This window comes from Centroberyx affinis, unplaced genomic scaffold (genome assembly GCF_046629955.1).
Source record: "Centroberyx affinis isolate AG114_WGS23_722 - 3 ecotype Tasmania unplaced genomic scaffold, CSIRO-AGI_Caff_v1 ptg000175l_1, whole genome shotgun sequence".
NCBI lineage: Eukaryota > Metazoa > Chordata > Actinopteri > Beryciformes > Berycidae > Centroberyx > Centroberyx affinis.
The window spans coordinates 39,211-57,579 of NW_027278872.1; the positions used below are offsets into that span (position 1 = coordinate 39,211).

An 18,369-nucleotide genomic window follows, 5' to 3' on the forward strand; every position below is an offset into this window, starting at 1 on the left:
ATTCAGCATGAAGTACAGCAGGACTCAAATTACGAGAGAGCATTTTGAAGCATTATGCTATGCTATGATGGATGACTTATTGATTTATCCGTCAAAGATGCATTTTACGAGCATTTGGCACTTGGTGGGTGTAAATTTCAGGACCCTGGTCATAGCAATATAAAAATGCCCCCCCAAATTGTTCTGGAAAAAACATCTGATGATTTTTGACCAGAAAATTGTAGTTTTCAGTGGAGCTACTACTAGTTATGTAATGCTGCCATTGCCTTCACAACTCCATGCAATGAAAACACTTAAATAAAACGCTCTAGGCTAGTCGGGTAATAGCTTAAAAACAAGGTTAATTTCAGTCAGTGAGCCTCCACAGTTCGCTCAATAAGTCTCCACATTAGTTCACAAAATCAGTTTCATTTCAGAGGAAAGAAATCTGAAAAAAAGATTAAATAAAAATGTGAGTCTCTGGAGGAGGAGGAGATGTTTGAAAACCAACACAGCTGAATTTGGTCTTGGAGGATAAAACAAGGGGAAACAGGGAGATGATCTACTTTTTTAAAAGGGGAACTCATGCATGGTAAGAGTTCACGGGTGAGGTTTCAGGGTGGGGTGGCAGTGGTGGGGGCAGGGCAGCGAGGAGGGGATAAGTGTGAGCTTTTGAAGATGAAGCAGATGGATTAGTGTTATCTGAGCTCCTTGCTTCCTTTCCTCTCTCACCCTCTCTCACCCGCTCTCTCTCTCTCTCTCTCTCCAGGTGAAGTGGGTGGAGGGCTGAGTGGACCGACGAACTGACCGACAGAGGTTTCAAGGAGGGGGGGAGGGGGACCGGTACAGGAGGAGAATCACAACCAGAAGAGGAGGCAGAGGGGAAGAAAGAAAAGAGCCAAGTAATCCAGCAGCGAGTGTCTCAGGAGAGCGTAGGAGGAGGCGGAGGAGGAGGGGGGGAGGTTGGATACCCAGCATGCAGGCAGCATGGAACAGGTGAAGGAGCAGCGGCCTTTCTGCTCGCTGTCCAAGAGCCAGAGAGACCGAGAGAGAGAGCGCGAGAGGGAGAGGGAACGGGAGCGCCGTTACACCGCCTCCTCGGCCGACCGGGAGGAGGGAGCCTGCCGCGTGCCCACTCAGAAATCCTACAGCTCCAGCGAGACGCTCCCGGCCTTCGACCATGACCCGTCGCGCATGCTGTTTGGGGGCAGAGTCAAGGAGATGGTCCACAAGGAGAGTCCAGACTACAGCAGGCCGGGTTAGTGAGACCAAATGTTGTTCAAGTCGTTTCCATCTTGCATTTTCTTTTTTTTTTCTTTTTTTTTTCTTTTTTGAGTTCATTGAAGTTGGGTAGGATTTTTTTGTGTCAGATGCAACTCCATAATAGCCGAATGTGTTCGTTATTGAGGCAGGCGTGGATTAATAGAAGCTAAGGCCTTAAATATGGGCTGCACAAAAGTACAGTAGGTTTTTGTAGATAAATTGAACAAACAACACACTCTTTGTATCCCATGTTCATCTCCAACATCTCACTTACTGGCATCTTACTCTTTCCAAACTTGCAGAGGAAAAGTGGAAGATAATCTGTAAGATGGCAATTTGTTAGACATTAGTAAATACAACAAACAACAAAATCCCTACATCCATTTATGAATGTCTAACTAATTTTAACAAATTGCCGTCTTACAGTTTTATCTTCCACTTTGCCTCTGCAAGTTTGGAAAGATAGAACTGTAAGATGCCAATTTGTCAGACATTAGTAAATTGAACAAACGACAAAATCCCTGTATCCATGTTAATTTACTAATGTCTAAAAAATACGCGTCTTACAGTTTTATCTTTGTAAACTTGCAGAGAAAAAGTAGAACTCATATGGGGTCTATTACAGCGCAATACAGTGTAATACTCTGACATTATAAAATGTTAATACCTGTATAATGTTAAAATAATATGGAAAAAATCCTCAGTAAATAACGTTCCCCTTTAATTAGCTGTTAGAAACTACTCTAATTTCCGTAATTAAAAAGTTTGGGCAGTTTATTCTGTTTTATGGCACTCTCTTGGCTCGTAAAATTGCAATTAGAAAACCTATCCATAACTCCCATAGATTTTTTTGGTGCTAATTGGTGCCCACTTTAGAATTAATAGGATAATGTTGAAGTTGTGAGAAGAATGCTAGTTTTCTTCATTTCTTATTAAAATTGGGGCATTTAATCTTAACGAGTGCCTCAAATGTTATTACATTAAATGTCAGATTTTATTTTATTCATCTATTTGTGGAAGACAACTGAGCGTATTTTGGGTGTAGATATTTGCTCATTGCGCTGTGAGTTTTTCAGACTGATACTACATCTAATCATCTTTTCAAATTAGTTGGGAATTAGATATTATATATATCTTTGATATATTATACTAAAATATTAACATTTTCAGATGTGCTCAGTATAGTTACTGATGTTTACCTTCAGCACGTCTGGAATCACAGTTCCTCTTTCCCTTTGGAGGTTTGGAGGTTTTCAACACCATTTCTGACAAAAGGTCTCTTAGATGAACAGGAAAAAAAAATATAGGGACAAAATAAAATCCCTTTGCTCTGTAACTTCAAACTTGACTTAAAACAAACATTAATATCCATAGATCACCATGAGCATCTTAAACATTGTGTAACATTTTTGTTGTACAAGTGTTTACAGGTCTGACCTTGATATCTTGAAAAATAATTGGAGATTAATAACATTGCAGTGAACAGTGATTTCCATTAATTTAATAGAATGATCCTCTTTAATTGACTCTTTCAAGGTAATTCATTACATTCTGAGATTAGTTTTTTTTTATACGTATCATGTTATCTTACATCTGCTCTAATGGGTTCATTTAAAGAAAAATAAGAAGAGGGAAGATTTGGTGTATGCATGGAATAATTTCACCTAAAATAATTTCAGTTTCAGGTGGATCACATTAATAAACATGTTTGACATGCGCTGTGGGTGTCATCATGACAAGATGGCTGAACAAATTAGATCTAGGTGACTAGATTTGGTTAAAAAAGGTTTAAATGTCAGATATGATAGTGAGTGAAATATTTATATTTAATTATTTAATAAGAATATTTCCTTATTACTTTAGGGGCCTCCTAATAAAGCTGACATGCTGTTTCTTTGTTTCTTGTTTTTTTTGTATTTTATTATTTATTTATTTATTTATTCATTATTTTTAGATGTTGCAAAGACTTTGAAGACAGAGTATTATTTTATTTGCAGTGAATGCCAATGCCTGAAGTAATTCAAAGTGAACAGAACACAAAATTATGACAATGATTTACTGCAAAACAGGCTGTGTATGAAAGAGTTTCTGAAAACTAATAATAATTCCTGATGGACAGCATTTTTCTTTCATTTTTCATATATATATAAAAATGGACATTTTAAATTTGTCTTCAGATCATCTCTGAGATTCAAGCTATCAGTGATCTAGTATTGTACCCATTTTCTTCTCTCTCTCTTTTTCTCTCTCTCTGTCCCTTTCTCTCTTTCTCTTTGTCACTCTTTCTTTCTCTTGCTTTCTCTGAGCCAGATTCTTACAGCAGTTGCCTTAAAAGGCAGGGCATGCCTGCCAAAAGTTTGTATGTCTTAAGGAAAGTAACAGTAAAGGAACGAAAATTATCCAATAAATGAAAAGTGTCTCTTGGCCAATTTTTGTAAATGGGATTTTCTCCACCTTTTAAAAGAGCAATGATTTCAGGTGAATTGTTTTGGGCTCAGATTTCTAATTAAACAGTCAATAGATGTCAAGGATCTAGTTTGAGCTGCTCTGTGATTTATTTGAAATGCTTTTGAGCATCTTTGTTGAGTCGTTGAGTATTAAGTAGCTTGGGAGGAAACTGTCTCTTGTTAAGCCTCTAATTTAACAAGAGTCCCCCTTTCCCCTGCTCTTCCAGGTTAAGTGTTTTAATGGTTTAAACTAGCCCTGGTTTTGGTCATTAACTGTGTTTGTTGCTTGGTTTGTTAACTTTACAACTCGTGTCGTTCACAGGGCAGACGTTTTCGCTGAGGCAACTCGGGATCTGCGAGCCGTCGACTCGCAGAGGCTTGGCTCTCTGCCCTGAGACGGGCCTGTCCCACCCCCTCAGCAGCTACTCTAGAGGACCGGTCGCCACGGAAAACCATGAACCTGTATCACCGGAACGTACCATGGCTCTTTGGGGAAGGGGGGCAAAGTCTGGGCAAAATTCATGCCTCTCCAGTCGCTCCAACTCGGCGCTTACCCTCACCGACACGGAAATGGACAATAAATCGGACAATGAGATGGGTGAGTTGGCCACACTTTTCATTCCCTTATCTAAAAAAAAAACCCAAAATGCTTATTCGTTTGCGGGGCGCACGCTTTCATTGCCTTCCAAAGGGAAGAAAAACTATGCTGAAAAGCAGCAGTTGGTTGCATTGTGGTTGATGCTGGAGGAAAGGCCCTGATTGGTGGAGGTGAGTGGGAGCATGATTGGTGGGAGCGGTGTTTGGGGAGGCATGTGCAGCTGCCTTTCTGCGGATCAAAGGCGTGATCCTTCACCGCATGCGGAAAAGAATTTGGTCTTCCGATTGAGTGGTTGCTAGTCACCTGCTCCTCTCCACGGGGGAAGCAGAGGAGTTTGATAAAGTTTCCCCATGGGCTAGCGTGTAATCAAAGATAGCTTTGTATGCCTCAGTCTGAGATTTTGCTTAGAAATTCTGCAGCGGTTGACCGGGCATGCACAATGGCTGATTAAATGGGTTCAATGGTTTGAAGTGCAAATTTGATCACACTGGAAACCTGAGATGGAGGATTGAGGTTCTCCGTTTGAAGAGAGCTGATCTTTGGTGTATCAAATGGAGGCAATGAATATACGATCGCTGTGTATCTGTATTGTTTTTTCTAATTCAAGTTGTGTTTGAATATATTTTGTGCTCTCTCGTTTGTGTGTTTTTTTTCACCATTACATTTTTGAGATGCTAGTTTACAGTTTGGAGAAGCATTTGGATCTCTGCAGATTCTTTCAATCCTCTTTAAACTGGCATTCAAGGCTGATTTTTAGCAGCATTATTTTTCTTCCAACGTAAAATTGTGTTTGATGTGAATGCATTGCCTCTTATTAGTTTCTACTCTAACCCAATAGATTTCTTTTTCTATCATTGGATTTATCCTCTCAGCAGTGTTGAATAGCTTTGCATTTTGTAGTGTAAAGCTTTGAAATTCCTCTTCTGATATTGATTCTCTGAAAACTTTGTTTATCATTCATCATAATATTGGTCTACAGTGTGAGTCATCACCATTATAACACATTCAATGTAAAACTCTAATTATTTTAAGAAGCCAATGATCTTAAAGTGTGGCAGGCAGTTAAGATAATTATGGTTGATTACACTTTCATTGCCAGAACATTAAGGAGAGGGTAAAAAGGAAAATGTCTTGTTTTCATGTGCTATCAATTTTTATTCTGAAAACATTGACTACAGTCTGACATTTGAGACAAGTCATTTTCTTAATGGCAGTATTCATCATAGTGAGCTTGTCTCCGGGGGGGAGAACTGAGTAAGTCTTTTACCTTTTCAAAATGCCATCAAAATTCAAACCGATGTATTTGTTCCAATGTCTGGCCTCTGCTTTGGCCCAGTACACTGTATACATTTATGAGTCACTAAAAGCTCAGCCTAACCGCAGAGGTGCCGGTAAACATAACCCTAACCTCCTTAGCGCTCACCTCTAGTCATATTTATTGCTGTACATGCCAAGTGCGAAACCGAATCACCAATCATTTCCATTCTCAGAGGCAGCGCACTGTCTGGCTTCAAAAGGCCCTCTATCGAGCTCAGAGCTTCCAAACCCACCCCCACCCCCACCACAGACACACACACACACACACACACAAACACACAGCATTCCTCCTCTGGAGTTTCTTTGGGAGACGTTGCTGATTAGCTCTAGTTTGTACAAAGTCCCGCTGAGACTTTTATCTAACCCACCATTGCCTCTATTCCCTCTATTTATTATAATTATAGGGAAAATATCTCTTTTTCTCAAGTACTATACTGTTGAGGTTACAAAAAGCATCTACCAAATAGTTTAACAAGGGTTAACTTTTACTGTTTGTGTTCATGTTTTTTTTTAAACTGCACATCCCTTTAAATATCCTGAAACTGTTCCATAGATAGGAGGATTTGGGTCTCGGTGTGATTTAAAATTCTACCAGTTTTTTGTGAAACTATTTTTGGACCCTAAAGTCTTTTTTCATTATCCAGATTTTGAGCTGGAGCAAAAGAAAAAAAAACCTCACCACTGTTCCACCTCTATAGATCTTGGTCTCTTTTTTTTTTGTCAGGAGGCATTGCACTTTTGACTTTCACCATTTAATGAAGCAGCCAAGAGAAATGACCCATCCAAAGGTTTCCATCAACTGAATATGCATGCTGAAGCTCCGACAAGGGGCCGTTCAGCCCCACTTATTCATAAATGAACTCAATATTTCATTCTAATTCGCTCTGTTCTACAGAGTGTTCGACACAGACAAGTACCAAAGTCTCAGCACATTCACAGAGCAAAGCTTCTGCAAATGTTAACCTCCATGATCCAAGAGAAGGAAGACTAAGATTAAAGAGGAAGCGGTAGTGATCATCTCGTAGTGTTGCTGCTTGAAATGATCCGGTGAATGCAGGCACAGATAGGATTAGAACGGTTGTTTTTCTGAAATGCTGTAGATGCATTTGGCCAGAAAAAGAGACATTATCTGAAGTATATCATTCAATATCTCTGGAATATAGAGGACCCAGTCAGTAAAAGTGTCAGTTTGTCAACCAAAGACTTAAGTGACCTACTCAGCTTTAAAAATCACTGTAAGTTGTTCTATTTTCGGGCTGTCGAAGATTACATGTCAACTTTTTCAAATGTTTGATATCTCATTTTGGAAAGGCCCAGTTCCTAATTGAAGTGTGGTGCCGCCGCCGTCAAAATACTGTTGCCCCTCTATGATCTTAGTTTACATCGTGATTTATTGATTAGAAGAAATTCTTTCCACTCTGGAAATTGTTGTCTGAGGTTTTCCTACAAGAGCTGGCAGTGTGTGATGGCTGAATATTATTAGTTAAACATATTTTGAGGCTGAAAAAGCTGCAGTTAACGTTTCATAATGTTTGTGAACACTGGTATAAAATACTAACTCTATTTTGAATAAAGATGGGTTAAATATGGGTTAAATAAAGAAAAAAAATGACAGCAACATTTCAAAATCATGACAGATTATGAATGATGGAACGTGAAATGTTGGATATTTTGTGTATTAAAAACAGCAAACTAAAACACTATTGGAGAAAATTAGAATTTAGATTTTTCATTGGTTGTGATGGACTGGTATCTGGTGAGTAGCTTGTATTGAATCTATGGTTATGATAATCCCATGCCTTTGTTGGAACTCCTTGAAAACAATACTGAATGATTAAAGCATCATGATATTGATTGATTAGAGCATTATGCTATTGATTGATGAAAACATGTTTTTCATTGGTTTCCTAGTTGTAAAACAGCCATACACCATATGGTCCTATGCAATCCTCAAATTCCACAACAGATGACATCATCCTGTGTTGTCTTATGCTCTTAACATCTTGGTGAATCTATATACACACACACACATCTACTATATGAACATTACGCAACCCGGCTTGCCTTGACCAAAGAGGCAAAACAAACGCTGTTCACTCCCTCGCTTCCTCTATTGAAAATATTACCTTAAATAATGAATGATCATTTTCCCACTGATTATCCGCTTGCCTACAGTGATGCACTTAAAAACAATAAATAAATAAAAAATAGCTATGTTTGTCCTAGTGAGAGAGAGTTTAGTCCCACTTAAATGAAAATTTTGTTTGTTCCCTTTTAGCTCATTCTAACTATCATACACCTATTTGACTAAAAAAAGACAAATATTGTATTATATTGTATTTTTATATAAGAATCTCATTACTTTGCCCAAACAAATAACAAAAAATGTATTATATTGTATTTTTACCTAAGAATCTTATTACGTTTACTTCATGGAAAATGGAAAAACTCCAACCAATAAAACCATCAGATTTTTGGCTTCTGAGGAGAAAGAAGAGGTTATCCAACTAAAGCCCTATTCACATGGGAGCAGTATTATATGGGGACCTCATGTAATTAATGAATTACCCCCAACCTCTGCATTTCGTGAAAGGCATTCACATGGAATAATGAAATCTGATGAAATCACTGGTGCCCCGGATACAGCTGTAGAAGGTCAAGATTTTACAATTTGTCACATCATGATTTAGCAAAGCAAAACTTGCATTCAAACCCTTCCTCAATGGATTCCACTACTGCCTCCATTTTTCATGACAGGAGGAAGATAGAAGAAAAAAATAAATTGTTCTCCAAGAACAACGTATGACTGATATTACTGAGAGTTCGATTTGCACAGGATTAGCATTATCATTGGACCGTTTTCACCAAAATATGGTAGTTAATTTGTGCTGGAGTTTTTACTTTAAAAATTACAGACATGGCAGATTTGCATGAGATTAAAATCACAGACGGTTGCTGCAATTATTACAAATCATTGGGCATCCAATGGTAATATTAGCCCCATGTGAATAGGGCTTAACAGACAAGCAGTTGTCCTTGGCTAGCATGGTCGGTTAAAGATACAGTCTGGACTTAGTTTCACCATCTTGGAAAATGGAAAATAGAAAATAGGACTGAACATGTATTCTTACCCTCCTGATAAAATGTGTACACTTGTAACTCAAAGGGATGCAAAAGAAACATAGGAACAAACAAAACAAAAAATACATTATATTGTGCATCACATGGTGATTGAACTTTCTAAATTCCTAAAATTTATTTGACCATCCAAATTGGTTATATTCCCCATTTTAGATGGAACATAATTTTTAGATGGAACTGTTACCTCATTATAATTAAAAATTCATACATCCATTTTACCCCAGTATTTACAAACAAAACAACCTAAAAATACATGTAAAACTCATCTGTAGCTGTCCCATGCTGCCAGTTCTGCTATCAAAAGCTCAGACAATAAATTTCAGCATGACAGAAAATGTCTTCAAGTCCAAGAATCCAATAAATCACTTTGTAAACAAAGCCAGTTGTGGGGCGACTGTCTTTCAAGAGGGGTCGCCATACTGCAAGTATTGTTAATATATTACATTACTTAGCCTTTAAGTCCAAGTATTGTTATTATATTAATGTGAAATGATCAGACCTTTAAGTCCAAGTATTGCTATTATGTAAATATTAGGTTATTAGACCTTTAAATCCAAGTATTGTTATCATATACACATTCAGTTATTATGCTTTTAAGTCCATGTACAGAGACAGATTTTCCTCTACCCTTAGGTTGTCTATGCAGGCTTCAGAATCAATATAATACCCCTCATAAAACATGAATGACTGCACGAAACAGAAACATAGCATGGCCCAGTTGAGTTGTATTCCTAATAGGGTGTGAAAAAGCTTGCACTGACTTGTTAGGTGCTGCAGCTACAGCACTGCAGTACCTTGTGACAGCTCTCCTAGGCTGTATTAACCATCCCACATGGGCTTTATTGCTCAGTGGGAGTGGCTAGATGCCTGCTGACCCCTGGTTAGGAGAAGCCACTTTCGCCGCAACGCCTGTCATCCTTTGTTAAAGAAGCACCACTTGGCCTGGCCTGCACCTTCCATCCAAATGTCGTTTTTGAGCAAAAAATATGCCCCATTTCATGTATTCATTAAGGGTGACTAGTGTGGATGTGCAGTCCTTTGTATCTCATGTGAAGGTATGTCTGTGCTGCCATGTCCATGGGTCACAAAACGACTTATCCAAGTCACTGGGGTACATAGCAGTTGTAGACATTATACAGTTAAGTATAGCTCACAGATCCATTGTGTGAACCGTGCTAGTAAAAGGTTAATTAAATCAGTAGAGAAGTCACGGCAATGTGTGCTATAGCACAGCAAGCACCAAAGGGTTTTGGGTGGGTGTATGAAAGCATATCAGACACCCTTTAACATCCTGTTCTGTATGCATGCACACTTGTGTTCTCTCCCTGTCTCTCTCTTTCTCTCTCTCTTTCTCTCTCTCCCTCTCTCTCTCTCTCTCTCTCTCTCTCTCTCTCTCTGTCTCTGTCTCACACAGATGCACACAAATCTCACGTTGTTTCTTACACTTTATCTCTCCAAGATTAGAAAATGCAAGGGAGAGCACAGACACTTACACATACACACACACACACACACATGCACACGCGACATCATACTGACAAAGGTGACACGCCATCTGTCAAACTCCGGTCTCAGATCTGTGCCTTGTATTGTGACAGTGGAATCAGCCTATTGATCGTCGCAGACAAAAAATCCTCCCTCACTACTTTCATAATTCAGTATGGCACACGCCGACCACAAAAAGAATAAATAACATCAGAGTTGTTTTGGTCAAAAGGGCTGACCATCTGTGATGCCTTTGACGAAAACGCAGAGTTTCATCATTCGTTAAGAGCTGGGGAATGTGTCTCTGAGCTTTAGGTGGAGCTCATCTCTTGCCTCATCAAAAGAGGAGGAGCGCTTTGATTGCCGTCATTTATTGTCATCATTTCCCTCCTTGCTGGCGCTGTCACTTGTTAAGTGCTCACATTGTTGGCGCTACCTATCTCAGGGTGACAAGGGATGTGGGACACAGCGGTGACGTGCCGAGGTGTTGTGGCGGGTGTTGTGCTCATCTGTCTTGTGAAAAGACGCCGGCTTCTATTTTTGTTTGGTTTGGAAAGTGCGGCAGGGGACGATTCTCCGTTCTGTGTCTCGTAACGGTCAATGCCATTTGAATCCTGATCAGAGCGAATGACAAATTGACTGTCAATACATTTACATTTTTACATTTCCCACCACCAGGGTACATGGTATGGACATTATGTTGTCATGGTGACGTCTGTCTGTGTATGAACACTCAAGAACAAAACATACACCACATGTTCCCCCTATAGAGCAGATGAGCTAATTTGATATTTGTGTACCTTGCTGCATACATTTGCATATTAATGAAGAAAAACAGTTTTTCTTGAAACTGCTATAATTTCTTAACTCCTGCTTTAAGATACAGAGTTCATATTAATACCGCCTATGTGTTACATGCAGACAAGGATGTCGATAGAAATATTTGCTAATTAATGGATTAATTAGCTTAATTAACGACCTCATTGATGTAACTGGCTATGTTTAATATATCATAGTGATTATGGCGGGACATTAGGCAGCTCAAGTGCCATTTGTTATTTTTTTAGAAATAATTTTTTAACAGAGCAGAATTTGCATATAGGGCTACATTCCAAATAAATGCCTGGCATTTTCGGTCACTCTATCACTCTATCAGTTTACTATCTATGGATAGTCCAATGCTGACACTCAACTTACTATCATGTAAGGGTTAATCTTAGGGCGAGTTCGGGTTAGGCTAAGGTCAGGATTACAAAGTCTTAACAGAAGCAGCAAATAGGCAAGGGACACTTTGTTGAAGATCTTCTTTCTGTCACTTCATAGTAAAGTGTTACCCAATTTTCCCAAGCAACGCTGACGACATTGACTCAACCGGCCGGTAGTTTGCTTCTTCTAATCACATGCGTGTCCCAGACTGCAGGACATGCTATTACGATTAGGAATTACGCGGTAATCGTCAATTACCAGAGCCACTATTTACTGTACTCAAGAGAAAACGGCTCATTTCATTTCATCACGCAGCCTAATTGGGTGATTGTATTACCATTGGACATGGAAATAGTCAGGAAGCTATATTGTAGTGTATGGATATCAGTGGAAGAACTAAGGATTAGCACTTTAGCCCAGTTGTATTGTTGATAATTACATGTATGACCGGTTCGTCCCCTCAGCGATCAGGTACTAAAAATGTTTTGCCAACCCTTAGTGCTCCACCTTTACTATTCTGAGATGTGAAAAATAAGAAGACATGCAGGGATATTTGTTACATCTCTTGTAAGACACTCTGAGTTTGACCCTTGCAGTCCTTCCTATCAGTTGCATATGAAGTCGATAATCTAGTAATTGAAGCTTATCTACCGTTGCACTCAATGTAAACTACACTGGATAAGTGTGTGAGATAAAAAACCTAAAATGTAAAAAGTAAATCTAAAAAAAAAAAAAACCCATCTATCTGGAAAAGAAAGACAGAGAACTTATGGCGTGTGAGGATGTGGTATCTAGGTCTATTTTAGTTTCATATTTGTTGAAATAGATTTTCTCTCTTTTCCTGGAGCGCTACTGGGTGTTCAGACGTTTTCCCCGGACCAGCACCAACCCACCAATCTATTTGGTTTCATGTCCTCTTTCTTTTGTGATCTCCTTTCTCTTCCCTATCGAGGGACACAGGAATATTTGTTACATCTATTGCCATGGTGCTTCGGTGTTGACCTTTGTGGCCCTCACCCTCGGATAGTGGAAATCAAACATTTTGGAATGTAAGGTGGTTCTACTGTTGTACTCTTTGTAAGCTGCTCAGGATGAGAGTTTCACCTGAATGTCTACAATCTAAATGTAGTCTTCTCTGCTTTGCTTTTGCTCATACTTATTGTAGGATCATATCACACTCTTATAGGATCTTTGCCTTTCTCATACCCTTGAATTAGCTGATTTTAACAAGATTTTAGAAGGTTGCAGGTTCAATCCATATAACCAATGTTTCCAATGTGTCCTTGAGCAAGACACTTAACCCCAACCTGCTTAACTGATATAAGTCACTATGTCAGCTAAAGGCCTAAATTGTAAATATTTTGTAATGGAGCAGGCTTCTCTGCTGCAATGGCGTTAACGAAAAATCTAAAATTTACTTTTAGTACAGTCAAACCACACTGATCTATACTTAACACATTTGAATAGGCTGATTAACCACTACAGTATAATGACGAAAATGTGTGCAAAAATATATTGTATTAATATATTGTATAATTTGCTCTTTGACACAAGCAATTAAAAGCACATTTTAACTGCAAATTATACAATTGGATCTTTTCATTGGCTTTGGGAATGTGTGTCGGTCTTTATGAATAAATGTTTCATGAGAAGACCTTGACTTAATATTTCAATGAGTTTACGTTGTGTGAGCATTTCATCCAGCGCGAACAATGCTATAACAAAGGGTTTCAGAATTAATTCTCATATCAGATAACAGCTCTCCACAAATATACGACCTACCTGGCTTAGGGTCCTTTCCTATTATTTATAGGAAACATGGCATTAGTCTGGTAGTGTAGTATAATATTTATTTGGTTACCTATTTTTTTTATTATTTATTTACTTATGTATTTGTATTTTTTTTGTATTGAATTAAATTTAACCAGGTAGACGAATGCCAAGAATACTTCAAATTGAGCCTGAAAATAAAATAAAATCTCTTTTTCAATAGAGACTGACATGAAAGCAGCTTCATAACAAATATAAAATTCACACTATTATAGAATATTTCAGTTTAACCTTCCTTCACAATTTAACTCGCTGTCAATACTGGAGCTCTCCATTGATCTAAAATCACTTTCTTGCCAAACCCTTAAAAATCAGCAATGCAGATTAAATATTTGGCCACTGGTTTATGCATCTGAGTTACTGTAGAACATTTTGCCCAATGAGGCGAGATATTGATCAGACACTGACATTGTTAAAAAGCCATTATAGAGCAGTGTATACCTATGCCTTGTAGATAGAGAGAGAACAGCAATTTATCCGTAAAATCAGCTGTAAAAAGGGATCTAGGAGTCTTATTTCAGGCATGGAAGCATGTGAAGGTGAGTTTGATAGTAACAAGACATGAATATTTTTTTATGATTAACCCTCTGATGTTCTGTGTGAGTAGTCCAGCTATGCAAAACCACAGGAAATAAGTAGGCTACTGATGAGGCGTCCTGGTGGCTCATCGGGCGAGAGTGTGAGTGTGTGAGTGTGTGTGTGTGTGTGTGTGTGTTCATCTCGAAACCTTGTACGTTCAGTTCAAGCTCATGGCCCTCCTTTGCGTGTCATCGCTGCCTCTGTCACTCTCTGCTTTGTGCGATGAAATAAAAGAGAAATGCCCTAAAATAATCTCACTGCTGATATATGCATGAAATTCCTGGCAGTTCTTCCCACTGGAATAACTGTATCAAATCACCTTGTAAGCTGTGCAGGTGATGGTATTTTAAATATAAGCCTCATGTCACTCCCACAAATTTCTAAGTGTGTTATCCATGCTGAAAATAGTTTATACGACAGAATAAAATAGATCAGTATTCCCTCAGTAGGGCGTTTTTATAGGCCATTTTTACTTTCCCCCCCCAAAAAAAGCCTCTGTGCTAAAGGACAGTCTTATGGCTATACAGAGGGATTAAATGGCTGATTGGGAAGATGGCAATGGAACAATGAAATCTAGAGAAACACACACATACACACCTCACACACACTTACTTTACATGAGGGAGAAAGGTCAGCGTCTAGAGGAGGAAATGGTGAGCCATTGCTATGATTGATCACATGACAAGGTCCAGGGAGGACGCAGTGTCACTTTCATTGTCAAACTCATTATACCACAGAAGAAGATCCCCCTCTGCTGCTCGCATGTCCTTTCTCGCCACCAGTCATGTGAAGAAACCCTTCCACTGCATAGTCGAGCTCAGAGTCGGCCACATAGACAGGGGGAAAAAACTGGGTGAAATATGCTGAACACACAATATTTTCCGTTGCTCGTCTATATTCTATAGTGGGAAAAATGCATAATTCTGTGACAAGAAAAGAGCAGCTGAAGATGCGAAATCCTGAAATCTTTTAAATGAGCATTGCAGGCTGTGCTCGGTGAGAATATTAGCGATATTAACAGTCAACTTATGCACTCAACAATGAGGAGAATTGCCAAATCAATTAAAATATAACAAACTAGAAGTCGTGTAGCCAAAGGCAGCTTGGAAGAGCTTTGGAAGAATATTCTGGTCCTGATTAAAAATGAATGGTATCAGAATACATAAAGCATTCTGGCCAGGTTCCCAGAGCGAAGCATCCTGAAACTGTGGTCACTTCAGAGGCAGGGAAAGGCATTAGGTATCAGGGCTATGAGGGGATGCTCAAGTAACAGACTGTTCTCAGTTCAATTCATCTAATCACCAATGCAAACCTAAGCACTTTGCAGATATAGATTTGAGGCCAACGATTGATATTGTATACCATGTAAAGTGATTCATGCTCAAAGAAAGAAAACATATTCTCTTGTCAAAGGGTCTCTTCTTTGTATCCTGCCGCGACCTACTGAAGCCATGCCTTTTATCTGACTTGAACACAGCACAACAAAAAGAACATGAAACAGAATCCTTAATTTAGTCGAAGGAGTCTTATTTTCCCCTCAAAATGTGCTTCTCAATATTACAAACCCAGCCCTGGAAGCCTTATTACCATGAATAGCCTTGATTGTAGTTTACATAATAAAATTACTGATGAATCAGTATATGGAGTTATGGAGTTTTTTACTCTTCTCATCTTACTTCTCACATTAGTCACTTGTGATTTGAGAACACATGATTGCATTAGGGGCCATTTTGTAGCCCAACTGTAATTTGAAATATTTTTAGGTAAAATAAAACGCGGTGTAATCACAAATCAGATTGTGTTCACATTACTTGTTGTCCCCCTCTCAGAATTACATAGAAGAGATAGATAGATAGATAGATAGATAGATAGATAGATAGATAGATAGATAGATAGATAGATAGATAGATAGATAGATAGATAAACAGATAGATAGATAGATAGATAGATAGATAGCTAGACAGATAGATAGATAGATAGACATTGTTTGGGGTGTTGTCAGCAGCATAACAGAAAGATAATACAGCATAGTAAAGATAAAAAAAGATAATAATACAAAAAGAACAAAGAAACAAACACTCACCTTTGATATTAAGTACATAATTCAGGGGTCAGAAAAGGCAATGAGCTGTTGAATCCCAACTTCCAGATCCCCTCCCTTGTTTTGGATTGTTTTGCCTGTGTGTATTGATCCTTCCTAAAGGCTTCCAGGAGAGGTTAGGGCCCTCTCTGCCAAGAGTAGAGGTCACTCAGATAAATTGGCCAGGTTGGCTTTTAGCAGCTCCGAGGTCAAAGCCCATTCATCTTGTTAGGCTGATGTATCCTTTTAGAGGCCTCAGCAGTAGGATTAGACAATAGAGCAGCACCAGGGCATTAGATGACAGACCACTTGGCAAATAGGTTAGAGCAGTTTCCACCTATTGTCTTTTTCTACATTACCCGGAGGAGCTGTCTGCAGAGTTTTGCATGGAGGCTCGAAAGGTTGGAAGGTTTAGAGAGATAGAGACAATCACCATACTGGGGAAAAGGCTGTGAGATTCTGTTAGGAAGGCCTTGAAATTGATGTGAACATAGGGATGCATACTGCAAGAAATTTCTATTCTGACTGTTGTCATAGTCAATATGTCATTTACTTCTGTTTTCAGTCTTGAAACCTTTTTATCATAAAGCTGCACCAGGCATTTTTATTATACAAATGCACTCATTTTATCAGCATAACTCACAAAGTGTGGCTTCAATAAGAAGACCGTCTCATCACCCCTAATTGAGACCCCATAGATTTGCCCTAATTGCCCAAATGCTCTGTTTGGGGTACGGAGACTCCTCTGCCCACAGGAAATGAGGAATCAAAGAGCAAAATACAAAGAGAGAAATATAAACAGCAGCGAGTGAGAGCTCCGCAGAGAAAGATCTGTTGCCTCCCTCGTCCCTTTGGTGAAAAGCATCACAGACCGGCCAGGCTGGTGAACATGAGCGTGCTGTGTGCAGTTTACTGACATCACGTCACATGATTTCTGGGTATAAAAGTTCAATATTTTTTTCAAACAGTTACCTCTTGCTGCCATATGGAGCCGTCAATGCGGAAAGTTCCCGAGTGCAGCTTTACATACTATCGCTTGTTTCCAATGCAGTTTAACTTGCAGTTTAACAACAGAACGCATCTTTAAATATGGGAGATGACTTGGTTCACAACGCAAAAAAACAAGTTGAGATGCGTTGGAAATAAAGGAAATTATCTCACCCCATTGGTGGATTTTTTCCCCACTTAATGTAAAAAAATAATAATAATAAGGTAAAGGTGCATGATGAAATGACTTGTCAAACTAGACATTTAGCAATTATATTGAGTTGTTTATGTGGAACTTCTTGCTGATTCCCCCCAATAATAGCTGCAACAGCATGTCTCAGTGTTTCAATCATTACTGCAGAGCAGTCTTCACCTCCCGTATCTTTAATACAGAGTTGAGGAAACTCAAACGTGATGTCAAGATGACACACAAAGACACAGTTCTCCAGTAATTGGATGATCCCCCCTCCTCCCGTCCTCACTATTGTTGAGAGAAAAATGTGTTGGCTCTAATTTAAGCTCAGTCTCTGACTCTCTTCACTGCACTTACCAAAAAACACTGAATTACATTGACATTTTTCACCGTAATGGTGTTACTGTGGAATCTCTTTTTCTATTAACCTTTTTGCAGAGATGTAGCAGCAAGGGGCAATTGCAAATGGATTATAAGATGGCGGTGATTAAGGTAATTTTTGGCATGGATTTGGCAAAAAAATATTCTTTCTGTTTGTCTTGTACGCCAAGAGAGACAGAAGATATCCATTTGAGAGAGATTCCCAGGCAACCCTAATCAGAGCCCGCCATCGCCTCAGCAATTCATCAAATCTCTCCAATCATGAAGATAGCCTTTAATGGTGCAAACCACCTGTTTACTGCCCCCCTCTGAACCCTTGCTTAGAACAGTTTTTTTTGTTTTCTTTCCAGCCTGCCTTTCACAGAAGCTGCTTGTTTTCAAATCACTTGAAGATGCATCGAGGGACAGTGGGTTTCTAGAGTAGTTTCTTGGAGTTTGCTCTTGAAAGAAGTATGAGGATGACATTTGGGACTTCATTAAAACAGCTTGAGAGAGAATTTTTCTTCCACCCTCTGCTGCATGACACAAGATATTTACCGCGGCAAAAGAATATTACTCACAAATAATCCACCACCACAGTCTGGCTCACACAGAAGCCATGTTGCATTTTAGATAAAGTGGTGGCTGTGTGACTGATGACTAGCTCTATAATATATTAAATCATCTTGTCATTCTGTCCCAGTCTATCATATTTCCAAAGAACAGAACACTTTTTGTCATTCATGTTTTAAGTGATGCATCCCTAAATTACATGGGAAAATGCTTAGATGTTTACTTTGAGGAACTCAGTAAGGTTTTCTGTGGTCAACATTAAATATAAAAAGTGTATGTAATATAACAAAAATCCCAACATGAGCTTACTTGTTTCTTTCCTTTGACTTGT

At 38.9% G+C, this 18,369-nt stretch overlaps 1 protein-coding gene across 11 annotated transcripts in view; it reads left to right on the forward strand.

Moving 5' to 3' along the window:
- Positions 1 to 1,158: 1,158 nt before the first annotated feature.
- LOC139657431 (teneurin-3) overlaps positions 1,159 to 18,369 on the forward strand; it is a 119,287-nt gene continuing 102,076 nt past the window's right edge. For 7 of the 11 annotated variants that reach the window (XM_071535324.1, XM_071535334.1, XM_071535301.1 and 4 more), the window contains exons 1-2: positions 1,159 to 1,237; positions 4,012 to 4,287. In XM_071535324.1, coding sequence (XP_071391425.1) covers positions 1,174 to 1,237; positions 4,012 to 4,287 — 340 coding nt within the window. In that variant the 5' untranslated portion in view covers positions 1,159 to 1,173. Of the gene's footprint in view, positions 1,238 to 4,011; positions 4,292 to 6,513; positions 6,526 to 18,369 lie in introns of all 11 variants that reach the window. The other 4 variants (XM_071535316.1, XM_071535293.1, XM_071535341.1 and 1 more) reach the window with 2 other exon arrangements.